The sequence below is a fragment of the Crinia signifera genome, chromosome 12 (assembly GCF_055691185.1).
Source record: "Crinia signifera chromosome 12, ASM5569118v1, whole genome shotgun sequence".
NCBI classification, from domain to species: Eukaryota; Metazoa; Chordata; class Amphibia; order Anura; family Myobatrachidae; genus Crinia; species Crinia signifera.
The window spans coordinates 85553324-85567142 of record NC_139228.1 but is presented as its reverse complement, the minus strand read 5'-3'; the positions used below and the strand labels follow the sequence as shown (position 1 = coordinate 85567142).

Sequence of the window (13819 nt, the reverse complement as noted above, 5' to 3'; positions counted from 1 at the left end):
CATAGTTCGGACATGCCTGTCGTAAACCATAGGAGACTGGTTTCTTAATTTGTCCTCTACGGGTAAATCCAATTATTGATTTGGCAATTCAATGCTGGCATCCATTGCGGCCTGATTTCTGCCCGATATCGTACAAATCGGGCATCGATCACTTCTGCGTGAGTTCGGACTGCCGCAAAAGCTTCTGGATTGACCCCTAGAATTAAACACTAAATACATCAAATAAAATGTAAAAACAAAAAAATTAAATCCGAACGGAAGCGCCAAGAATTATAGCAGACGCTACTTTGGGGTTATAGCGGCGATAATAATCCATGGATTCATTGAATGGGCAAAGTACATCTGTGTGAGCAATATTTATATATAATGGGCACAACTTTGCCCCATGCTGCACTGCAGGTGGGGCAGATGTAACAAGTGCTGAGAGAGTTAGATTTGGGTGGGGTGTGTTAAAACGGACATCTAAACTGCAGTGTACAAATAAAGCAGCCAGTATTTACCCTGCACAGAAAACATTTCTAAGTATTTTCTCCCTTTGCATGGAAACATTGGGGGCTATTCAGACTTGCACGGTAAGGTGTGAACTCGCTTCCCCAGCCGATGATTGCGGTTTGCGCATGTGCAAACCCCCCGAATCAGACGCCTTCGATGAGTTTCACACTTGCCAGGGAGTTCGCTCAATAGTGGGCGGGCAGGGGGCGGGAGCAGGGAAACGCCATGGGGTGTGCCCATAAAAAACGCTGGGCGTACTCCTGCGGATGCAGCCATTCCCGTGCCTGCTTGGGGCAGACAGCTGCCGTCACATGACATCAGTCCCCGCCCCCAATTCATTGGGAAGCATCCGCTAGAAGAGTCGGTCCAGGCTGACGTTTATTTACGAACAGTGGAACAATCATTGGATGGTGAGCGACCATCAAACCATTTCTCTTTCTTGCGGCCGCGTACGAGCAGCTGTGCTAGCGTACACATCCAATCACACGCTACTACGGGGATTCGCCGACGGTGGGTTTGGCAGCGAATAGGTCTGAATCAAGCCCCAAATATATTATATGCAGTTTATTTTGCTTTACAGACATGAATCAGGCCCAATGTTCCGCACACTAGTATGAACCACGTTACCTTTATGTTGGAGTTGGCTTCAATCTCCTTAGTGATTGCGCTGATGGAAACATCCAGAGATCTCTGTTTGCGTTTCAGTTCTGTGTAGGAGAATCAGATACGTCCTGCATTACTGACTCAGGGGTAGGTGTATGATGCAGTGATAAGGGAGGAGAGGTGATAAAGTGCCTGGTACTGTATCACCGGCCAATCAGCTCCTGACTGTCCCTTTTTAAACCCAGCCTGTAACTTAAAGGTCAGGAGCCGATTGTCCGGTGATAAAGTACCATGGCTCCGGCACTGCTGCTCTGGTGCCCTCCTGTGGGGGGGACAGACTTTCACCAATCCAATATTAGTGGAAATAATGGGATAGCTTGGCGCACATTCATAAATAAAATGTGAGTTGTTCAAACATTAAAAACAACATTTATTTGCATATTAAAATACATACATAATACACATGGACACTTTTATCAAAACACTGGGAACAATATATACAAGATGTTTGACCTCACCCTAGTTGATGGTTGGTGGGCTTTCTCTTAAAAGCAATAAGACCTGCGGCACCACCGCAGAAGGCTTGAGGGTAAGGGTCCCAGGAGAAAGTGCAAGTGCGTCCTTTCAAAAGTGGCCAGGTGCCAAAAAGTGCAAGTGCAATGGCAAGTTTAGCAGCAACGCGTTTCGGAGAATGCGTCTCCTTCCTCAGGCTGTATACAATAATATGCAAATAAATGTTGTTTTTAAAGTTTGAACAACTCACATTTTATTTATGAATGTGCGCCAAGCTATCCCATTATTTCCACTATTCAAGTATTCAGTCTAAGGGGGACGGTATCCCTCCTATGGGAATATAGCAGGCTGCTAATTCATAATTAATGCGCATTGATCACAAGTAAATATTATAAAAGTGACCAATCCAATATTAAACAGACAAGGCACATGGCTTCATAATGTGCTTTTAGTGGAACATCAAATGGTACTCTTTACCTAGCACGGCGCCCATCGCGGGCATTGAATGCACTAAAAAAATCGGGTGCGACGCGACCGACGCGATGCCCGCGATTTCCCATAGGGACCAATGTTAAATTTCTCAATTGACCCGATTTTTCTGTTCAATGCCTCAATTGACCCGATTTTTCCATAGGAAACAATGTTAAATGGCCCACAGAGGCCAAATAGGCACCCTAAAGTGTGAAATGGCCCCCACAATTGTTAACGCCACCCCACGATCAACGTCAACCCGAAGCGTGGCGAGCGCAGCGGTACGCGTCCTACGACCTTTTCATACCCCCACTATCCACGTCGGCGTGGAGTTGAGAATAGAATAGTGTGGCGAGCGCAGCGAGCCACCGAGCCCGAAGCGTGGCGAGCGCAGCGAGCCCCGCGAGGGGACGCGGATACCTGTGAAGCCCGCGAAGGGACACGTTTACCTGTGAAGGTATCCGCGTCCGCTCGCAACGCTTCGGGCTCGGTGGCTCGCTGCGCTCGCCACACTATTCTATTCTCAACTCCACACCGACGTGGATGGTGGGGGTATGAAAAGGTCGTAGGACGCGTACCGCCGCCCCTCGCGGGCTCGCTGCGCTCGCCACGCTTCGGGTTGACGTTGATCGTGGGGTGGCGTTAACAATTGTGGGGGCCATTTCACACTTTAGGGTGCCTGTTTGGCCTCTGTGGGCCATTTAACATTGTTTCCTATGGAAAAATCGGGTCAATTGAGGCATTGAACAGTAAAATCGGGTCAATTGAGAAATTTAACATTGATCCCTATGGGAAATCGCGGGCATCGCGTTGGTCGCGTCGCACCCGATTTTTAGTTCATTCAATGGCCGCGATGCCCGCGATTTTTTTACCTGCGATGCCCACGATCAAAATCGCGGGTGCCGTGCTAGGTAAAGAGTACCCATCAAATATACATCAACATTTCAGGGTTACACACACACACACACATATACACACAGTAGCAGAACTCCGGGAGTTGCCGTCGAGCTCCTGGCCTAAAGGGGCACTGACTCCATTGTCCTTTCCCCTGTTACCGTCGGGTCCCCACCAGGTGTTGGCTCTCCCCAATGCTACTGGATCCTCGCCACATGTAGTGTGTCTGGCCGTCTCTCCCCTGCTGTTGCCGGATCAGCGGCGTCATGCGGGGGGTGCGGCCTGCACTCAGCGGGCCACTAACTTTTTGGCAGGGGGAAGCAAAATTTATAGTTATGCCACTGGGTACCAGATATTAATCACTGTTTGTCATTAAGGCAGCAGTCTTTTAGACCGAATAATAGCTGCCGAGCAACCAGGTCTGAATCGGGCCCAAAGACTCAGTCAAACACAATATGAAGGAGTCATATATAACATTAATCAACACAGTCTCTTCCCAGTCGCTTCATGACTAAGGTGACAAAATAAGACCCCTCACGCTAGTTGCAGGACCTGGCGGCTCACTCACACGAGGCACCTCAGGCTAGATGTACGGGTATACATCTGTAGCTAAACTATATAACATTGTAACCCGTGCACCTGTTTTCCCAATTGTCCGCGCACCTCCCATTAAGCTCTCTTACCTCCCGCTTCCCCTTTCAGGTCTTCGAACTTCAGATGCTCCTTGTTATAAGTGTCCTCTGCCTCGTTCATTATGGGAATGTTCGTGGACAGATTTTGTTGCTCTATTTTTAGGTTTTCAGTTGAAAGATTTACTTGTGCCTTAAAAAAATAAAATGTTTTGGAACATTACATGAAATGACTGATCCAATATACGGAACAACATAGACAATCGTGTGTTCTTGGCTTGTCTCAGCCAAGATTACTAGTTACCTAAATGTCTCCCATCATTTTCAGCAAAAGACGAGGGTGATTATGTATTATGTTCAAAGATTACCGAGCATGTGGGATTTCAACTTCACTGCCGCTAGGTTGCATCTACACATTGTGTTGTGACAAGTCTTTAAAAGGGACCTGTTTGGCAGTAAGGAGTCTGCACATGTAAATCTATGGCTGCGTCTACACATTGCAGGATGCAGTAGAACAGGAGCTGTTTAGCAGGATGCTTTCTCAAGCGGATTTATACACAAAACTGCTGCATCCTGCAAGAAAGCAATGTGTAGACACAAGAAACTACATCCTGCTAAACGGGATCCTGTTCAACTGCATCCTGCTAAACTTGATCCTGTTCAACTGCATCCTGATAAATGGGATCCTGTTCAACTGCATCCTGCTAAATGGGATCCTTTTAACCTGCATCCTGCTAAACGGGATCCTGTTCAACTGCATCCTGCTAAATTTGACCCTGTTCCACTGCATCCTGCTAAACTTGATCCTGTTCCACTGCATCCTGCTAAATGGGATCCTGTTACACTGCATCCTGCTAAAGGGGATCCTGTTCCACTGCATCCTGCTTAACGGGATCCTGTTCAACTGGATCCTGCTCAACTGGATCCTGCGAAACTGGATCCTGCTAAAGGGGATCCTGCTAAAGGGGATCCTGTTCCACTGCATCCTGCTAAAGGGGATCCTGTTCAACTGCATCCTGCTAAAGGGGATCCTGTTCCACTGCATCCTGCTAAACGGGATCCTGTTCCACTGCATCCTGCTAAACGGGATCCTGTTCCACTGCATCCTTCTTAAACGGGATCCTGTTCCACTGCATCCTGCTAAACGGGATCCTGTTCCACTGCATCCTGCTAAAGGGGATCCTGTTCAACTGCATCCTGCTAAACGGGATCCTGTTCAACTGCATCCTGCTAAAGGGGATCCTGTTCAACTGCATCCTGCTAAATGGGATCCTGTTCAACTGCATCATGCTAAACGGGATCCTGTTCCACCGCATCCTGCTAAACGGGATTCTGTTCAACTGCATCCTGCTAGACTGGATCCTGTTCAACTGCATCCTGCTAAAGGGGATCCTGTTCAACTGCATCCTGCTAAACGGGATCCTGTTCCACCGCATCCTGCTAAACGGGATTCTGTTCAACTGCATCCTGCTAGACTGGATCCTGTACAACTGCATCCTGCTAAACGGAATCCTGTTCAACTGCATCCTGCTAAACGGGATCCTGTTCCACTGCATCCTGCTTAACGGGATCCTGTTCAACTGGATCCTGCACAACTGGATCCTGCTAAAGGGGATCCTGCTAAAGGGGATCCTGCTAAAGGGGATCCTGTTCAACCGCATCCTGCTAAACGGGATCCTGTTCCACCGCATCCTGCTAAACAGGATCCTGTTCAACTGCATCCTGCTAAAGGGGATCCTGTTCAACTGCATCCTGCTAAACGGGATCCTGTTCAACTGGATCCTGCACAACTGGATCCTGCTAAACTGGATCCTGCTAAAGGGGATCCTGCTAAAGGGGATCCTGCTAAAGGGGATCCTGCTAAAGGGGATCCTGCTAAAGGGGATCCTGCTAAAGGGGATCCTGTTCCACTGCATCCTGCTAAAGGGGATCCTGTTCCACTGCATCCTGCTAAAGGGGATCCTGTTCAACTGCATCCTGCTAAAGGGGATCCTGTTCAACTGCATCCTGCTAAAGGGGATCCTGTTCAACTGCATCCTGCTAAAGGGGATCCTGTTCAACTGCATCCTGCTAAAGGGGATCCTGTTCAACTGCATCCTGCTAAAGGGGATCCTGTTCAACTGCATCCTGCTAAAGGGGATCCTGTTCAACTGCATCCTGCTAAAGGGGATCCTGTTCAACTGCATCCTGCTAAAGGGGATCCTGTTCAATTGCATCCTGCTAAAGGGGATCCTGTTCAACTGCATCCTGCTAAAGGGGATCCTGTTCAACTGCATCCTGCTAAAGGGGATCCTGTTCAACTGCATCCTGCTAAACGGGATCCTGTTCCACTGCATCCTGCTAAAGGGGATCCTGTTCAACTGCATCCTGCTAAACGCGATCCTGTTCAACTGCATCCTGCTAAATGGGATCCTGTTCAACAGCATCCTGCTAAATGGGATCCTGTTCAACTGCATCCTGCTAAATGGGATCCTGTTCACCTGCATCCTGCTAAAATGCAGAAATGTGTAGAAGCCGCTAAATGTAAAGAACAAATCAGTTGAAAAACTGAACTTTTAAATTCAGTGGCCGGTGAGAGAAAGTTCACTGTGATAAGCAGCAGCGCCCCGTAAGTGGGGTGTAAGTTCATACTAAGGGCCTGATTCAGACCTGATCACTGGGCTGCGAGTGTTCAGAGCCCTGCGATCAGGTAAACACCGCCCCACACACGCAAAATCTCATCCATGTGCACAGCTACGAAGCCATGCACTCAGGGGGTAATCCATTCGTAATCACTGACCATCAAATGGATTTCCCCTGGTTCACAGCTAACGAGTTAAGCCTAGACTGCTGCTAAGGCCGTGGGGAGAAGGAGGCCGCTGCTGACGTCAGTGCTCCTCCCTCCTAACTGCCGGGAAAAGCCTATGTATCCGGGGCACTCCCAGAAAACACAGACATTCCATCCCAAATGCCCAGTATCTGCCAATCAACTCAACTTGCGAAATGGCACCCGTGCATGCTCGGTCTTTTGATAATCGCTCAGGCTGCAAATTCACAGGCCTGCAAGTGAGCCTGAATCTGTCTGCTGCGAGGAGATGAGGACATTGGGGGGTGTACTCAAAAGAAAGTCTCCCCGCACAGCCTCTGGACGCTGGGGGAGAGGCCCTGCCTCCTGCAGATCACATGCCCCTCCCCTCTCCCCACCCCACCATCACCAAATCAATAAGAGGGATTACTCCAGAACGTACCCTCTGGGCATTCTGCTTATTAATGCTCTGGGACACATAAATCAGTGAAACAATGGAGGTGCCCGTTCAGCGCTGCCACCTAGAGGCAACCGGCTTCCAATGTCTCCTGTATTTACGCCCCTGACTCCATCTGTCCTATCACTGACAGTCAGGGCTGCCAAGAGAAATCCTGGGCCCCGGTACAACAGCGTCACGGGGCCCCCCTGGAGTGGCGAGCAACAGAAAAGAGGTGTGGCCATTAAAGGATATAGGGGTGTGTACCACACCATATACCCTTTATGCAACACAATAGTGGACCCCTTATACTTGCCCCTTACACATTATGCTACACAAAATTCAAATCGATTACTTGCCGCCCCGTTCGTATGCAGCAGTGTGGACAAAAGCGTGGGGTGGTGGATATGGGTTGCGCCCATGGGAGTAAGGGGTCGTGGCCATGGATTGGCAGATAGCGGCAGGGTCCCTACGAGGATGGAAACTAGGTAATAGCTCCCATCCTCCGCAAGGACCCCACTGCTGTCTGCCCATCCGTCACAGGGACCCTCTGCCCCCTGCGCTGCCCAGACCCCTATGCCATACAGCAGGGGTGGCCAGCCCACGGCTCCTCTCCCCAAGATCTGTGACTGGCACGATCATCCCCATTTGAAGCGCCGCCTCTGGAGTATAAGGATCCCAAGCTCAAACACGCAGCAGGGAAAGCGGCAACAGTTCTGGCAAGAAGCAGCAGATGCCACTACTTGCAGTATCGCCGAGCTGAGCTGCCGGTATCTGCTGTGTCCCCCAAAGCTACAGATCCGGCGCCAAGAGCAGCTGCATTGTGATGGCCAGCGGTATGTGCACCTGGAGGGAGAGGGGGGATTGTGTCCATTAAACCTCTTTAATCTCATGTGATCCTGGGCAGCATGGTCCCACCCAGATCGCATTCCATATATGATCCGTCATAAATGGGCCCCATGTAGCCTGTTCCCTTCACACACATTGGAGGTCATTCTGATTGACCACAAAGCTGCAAAATTTGCAGCTTTGCGGGTCATCTAAATACCTCAGATTTCACGCATGCGAACGGATGTTTTACATCATCGATTTGCAGCTTGTGTGCAGGGCAGTGCGGTCGCCGACCATCAAATGATTTCTCAAGCGCTCGCAGATCTAAGTCAGTCTCTGCTGTCTTAGATCTGTGGCGCTCCTGTACGAGAAGAGGTGGGCAGCTGACATCCGGTGACATCAGCTGCCCTCCCCCGGCACCCACGTCATGGGAGTTCCCATGGGCGCAAACCATATCCACCACCCCACGCTTCCGTCAACACTGCTGCATGCGATCGGGGCGGCAAATAATCGGTTTGCCGCACCCGCTCACACAAAGTGGCTGCACATGCACAACATCGCTCCCCTGTGTGACCGTGCGGGGGAGCGAACCAACCTGAATGAGGGCCATAGCCTGTTACACACACACATAGCCTGTTCCTTCACACATACAGTACATAGCCTGTTACACACACACACACACACATATACATACATAGCCTGTTACACACACACACACACACACATAGCCTGTTACACACACACACACACACACACACACACATATATACATACACAGCCTGTCCTTCACACATACAGAACATAGCCTGTGTACACACACACACACATTATATATATATATATATATATATATATATAATCTCCTATATATTCGGCTACATCTGTCACTCAATGTGGGTGTCTGTGTCTATAACGCTCTGTTCCTGGACTTTCCTCTTAATGTGTGATTGCCTTCATCTGTGCTGAACACCTTTCTGAGAAATTAACCTGTTTAAAACAGGTGATGGCAATCATACATTAAGGGAAAGTCTAGAAACAGAGCATTGTGTCCCTCCTGGAGAGGGTCATGTTGGGAGGTATGTGACAGAGAACCAGCCCAGTGAGCCCACAGACAGTGCCAGACACCCACTGCCTTCCCATGTTGCCCAGCACTGCTACTCCACAGCCACCAGGTGAGCGCCCCCCTCCCGCGATTTGCGGCAAAACCGCCCCCCCCCGCGCGCCCCCCCCTCCCGCGATTCGCGGCAAAAACACCCGCTCCCCCGCGACCCCCCTACCGCGATTCGCAGCAAAACCCCCCCCCGCGACCCCCCCTCCCGCGATTCGCTGCAAAAAGAACCCCCCCACGACCCCTCCCGCAATTCGCGGCATAACCACCACCCCGCGACCCCCCCCTCCCGCGAATCGTGGCAAACCCTCCCCCGTGACCCCCCCCCCGATTCGCGGAAAAAACACCCCCCCGCGACCTCCCTCCCGCGATTCACGGCAAAAAGAACCCCCCCGCGACCCCCCCTTGCACGATGGCGGCACCCCCCCTGCGACCCCCCTCCCGCGATTCGCGGCACCCCCCCCACCCCGCAATTCGCAGCAGCCCCAGGATTAAATGGCACATGCAAAACACTGACATGGCTATGGTCAGCAATTAAAAAGGTTGACATGAGTTTTTGAAGTTTTTTTTTATCATTTTTTTTAATGTTTTCATATTCATTCTCATGTGTCGACATGGACACCAATGAAGTGCCACACTTATGTCAACATTTACATGTGTTGACCTTTCTGTGTTGATTTTTTCTTGTGGCGATTTGCGTCACACACCCCCCCCCCCCCCACAACCCCCACTCCCGCGATTCACGGCACACACACACACCTCCCCCGCGATTCTCGGCACCCCACCCCATGACCCCCCCTCCCGTGATTCATGGCACACCCCCGCGACCCCCCCTCCCATGATACGCTGCAACCCCCGCCCCGTAACCCCCCCTCCTGCGATTCGCGGCACCCACCCCCGCGACCCCCCCTCCCGCAATTCGCGGCACCCCCACGATTCGCGGCAGCTCCAGAATTAAATTGCACATGGAAAACACTGACATGGCTATGGTCGACAATGAAAACGGTTGACATGAGTTTTTGAAGTTTTTTTCATTTTTTGAATGTTTTCATATTCATTCTCATGTGTCGACATGGACACCAATGAAGTGCCACACTTATGTCAACATTTACATGTGTTGACCTTTCTGTGTTGATTTTTCTTGTGGCGATTCGCGTCACACCCCCCCACCCCCCCCCCCCCGCAACCCCCACTCCCGCGATTCACGGCACACAAAACCCCCCCGCGATTCTCGGCACCCCACCCCGTGACCCCCCCTCCCCGTGATTCACGGCACACCCCCCGCGACCCCCCTACCATGATTCGCCGCAACCCCCGCCCCCGTAACCCCTCCCGCGATTTGCGGCAACCCACCCCGCGACCCCCCTCCCGCGATTCTCTGCAATCCCTCCCCTCCCGCGATTCGCAGCATCCACCCCCCACAACCCCCCCTCCTGCAATTCGCGGCACCCCCCGCAACCCCCCGCAACCCCCCCTCCTGCAATTCGCGGCACCCTCCGCGACCCCCCCTCCCGCGATTCGCGGACACCTAAGTTGCAATACAGGGCATCTTTCATACAATTCTAACCATATTTCTCATATACAAACGTTCACAAATTAAGGGGGCGCAGCCCCCTACGACGGTGTGAAGAGCGGCCGTAGGGCGCGATGAATCACCTAGTATATATATATATATATATATACAAAGCCTGTTACACACACACACACATAGCCTGTTACACACACACACATATAGACATACATACATACATAGCCTGTTACACACACACACACACACACACATAGGCGGGATGTACTAATGCTTGCCGCCGCGGAAGTAGGCGGTGGTTTGTTCTGCTCTTCAGTAGCCGGCGGGAGTATCGCGGGACACCCGCGACGAGACTTCCTCCTCATAGACGGCTGAGTAGAATTGTCACGGCTCACATGCACTAACAGCTGCACTGTTTGCTAAAAGCGATTAAAGCAGTGGGCATTAACGCCACAATAAGCTGGCGAATTTCCTCATTATTTTCTTGTATTATTTGTCTACAGCATATTTATTTGTATATAATATATATCTCCTATATATTTGGCTACATCTGTCACTCAAAGTGGGTGTCTGTGTCTATAACGCTCTGTTCCTGGACTTTCTCTTAATGTGTGATTGCCTTCATCTGTGCTGAACACCTTTCTGAGAAATTAACCTGTTTAAAACAGGTGATGGCAATCATACATTAAGGGGAAGTCTAGAAACAGAGCATTGTGTCCCTCCTGGAGAGGTCATGTTGGGAGGTATGTGACAGAGAACCAGCCCAGTGAGCCCACAGACAGTGCCAGACACCCACTGCCTTCCCATGTTGCCCAGCACTGCTACTCCACAGCCACCAGGTGAGCGCCCCCCTCCCGCGATTTGCGGCAAAACGCCCCCCCCCCGCGCCCCCCCCCTCCCGCGATTCGCGGCAAAAACACCCGCTCCCCCGCGACCCCCCCTACCGCGATTCGCAGCAAAACCCCCCCGCGACCCCCCCTCCCGCGATTCGCTGCAAAAAGAACCCCCCCCACGACCCCTCCCGCAATTCGCCGGCATACCACCACCCCGCGACCCCCCCCCCTCCCGCGAATCGTGGCAAACCCTCCCCCGTGACCCCCCCCCCGATTCGCGGAAAAAACACCCCCCCGCGACCTCCCTCCCGCGATTCACGGCAAAAAGAACCCCCCCGCGACCCCCCCTTGCACGATTGGCGGCACCCCCCCTGCGACTGCGACCCCCCTCGCGATTCGCGGCACCCCCCCCACCCCGCAATTCGCAGCAGCCCCAGGATTAAATGGCACATGCAAAACACTGACATGGCTATGGTCGACAATTAAAAAGGTTGACATGAGTTTTTGAAGTTTTTTTTTATCATTTTTTTAATGTTTTCATATTCATTCTCATGTGTCGACATGGACACCAATGAAGTGCCACACTTATGTCAACATTTACATGTGTTGACCTTTCTGTGTTGATTTTTTCTTGTGGCGATTTGCGTCACACCCCCCCCCCCCACAACCCCCACTCCCGCGATTCACGGCACACACACACACCTCCCCCGCGATTCTCGGCACCCCACCCCATGACCCCCCCTCCCGTGATTCATGGCACACCCCCGCGACCCCCCCTCCCATGATACCCTGCAACCCCCGCCCCGTAACCCCCCCTCCTGCGATTCGCGGCACCCACCCCCGCGACCCCCCCTCCCGCAATTCGCGGCACCCCCCACGATTCGCGGCAGCTCCAGAATTAAATTGCACATGGAAAACACTGACATGGCTATGGTCGACAATGAAAAAGGTTGACATGAGTTTTTGAAGTTTTTTTTCATTTTTTGAATGTTTTCATATTCATTCTCATGTGTCGACATGGACACAATGAAGTGCCACACTTATGTCAACATTTACATGTGTTGACCTTTCTGTGTTGATTTTTTCTTGTGGCGATTCGCGTCACACCCCCCCTCCCCCCCCCCCGCAACCCCCACTCCCGCGATTCACGGCACACAAAAACCCCCGCGATTCTCGGCACCCCACCCCGTGACCCCCCTCTCCCGTGATTCACGGCACACCCCCCGCGACCCCCCTACCATGATTCGCCGCAACCCCCGCCCCCGTAACCCCCTCCCGCGATTTGCGGCAACCCACCCCGCGACCCCCCTCCCGCGATTCTCTGCAATCCCTCCCCTCCCGCGATTCGCAGCATCCACCCCCCACAACCCCCCCCTCCTGCAATTCGCGGCACCCCCCGCAACCCCCCTCCTGCAATTCGCGGCACCCTCCGCGACCCCCCCTCCAGGCTGTGTATATATATATATGTGTGTGTGTGACAGGCTATGTGTGTGTGTGTGTGTAACAGGCTATGTATGTATGTCTATATGTGTGTGTGTGTGTGTGTGTGTGTGTGTGTAACAGGCTATGTATGTGTGTGTGTGTGTGTGTGTGTGTGTGTGTGTGTGTAACAGGCTTTGTATGTATGTATATATATATATGTGTGTGTGTGTGTGTGTAAAAGGCTATGTGTGTGTGTGTGTGTGTGTGTGTAACAGGCTTTGTATGTATGTATATGTGTGTGTGTAACAGGCTGTGTATGTATATATGTGTGTGTAACAGGCGTAGGGCGGGATGTACTAAATTTCGCAATTTATTACTATTTTTTCGCCTACCTAACACTTGTTGTACGCTGCGTTATGTTTGCCTGGTGCATCTTCGGCCGCCTCATGCTCTAAACTTCAGACTTCCCTGCTGGAGTTGCGGACAGTGCAAAAAAACAGATAGAATATTTTCTAGAGAGCGCATGAAACACTGCAAAATTTAATCATATAAAAAATATATAAATTTATTTAATCATAAATAAAAAATATATAATATTAACATTACATAAAACATGCAATTTAAACACTGATCCTTTAGAACCAATAAAAGAGTAGTAATAATTTCCTTTAGGAAAGAACGTGTCCTTTTTGCCAATAGCTGTCAGAACACTGGCAGTTGTGTGTTCAAATGGCAATTTTGTTAATCAGAATATTTGTATCCACTTGTTTAATCTGTAACCAATTGTGGCATAATAGACGATTGGAATATATAGAGTCCAGCGATTGCCAATGATATGGATATGCAATTGGTCCGTGGCTTGGACTTATTTTGTATGGAAAGTCAGTGGTAAAACATGCAAAGTTATTTAGCCACCCGTAGACTACTCACTCACTCAGTCGGCATAAGGTGAATATATAGTGGTGTTTGTAGTAGAAACAGCTGCCTTCAGGTACTGGCCGCATGAAGGATTTCCACGACCTGACCACAGCAACGAGACCTGCTCGCTGTGTCAGGGAGCCGACCGCCTTCAGACGGACGCTGCGGGGGAACAGTTGTAATAGCTGTTGATATCTACCTCAGCTCCCGACGGGTCTTTAACAGCTTGCGCTGCACTCCGTTTCCAGCGAGAGTGTGCAGACCTCAGTGTCGCTTGGAGACAATGCTTCCTGTGAGCGCAGTGAGGTACGGGTGGGCGTAGGACACGGATCAGTAAGCGGACATCAAAGGCATCA

At 51.1% G+C, this 13819-nt stretch overlaps 1 protein-coding gene across 1 annotated transcript in view; it reads right to left on the bottom strand.

Annotated features, from left to right (window-relative positions):
* The window catches only part of CCDC175 (coiled-coil domain containing 175), a 78107-nt gene that overhangs the window by 16377 nt on the left and 47911 nt on the right, over positions 1-13819 (bottom strand). The window contains exons 13-14 of the mRNA XM_083167187.1: positions 3657-3795; positions 1120-1199 (exon numbers count right to left, since the gene is read on the bottom strand). Of these exons, the coding sequence (XP_083023313.1) occupies positions 1120-1199; positions 3657-3795 (219 nt within the window). The remainder of the gene's footprint in view (positions 1-1119; positions 1200-3656; positions 3796-13819) is intronic.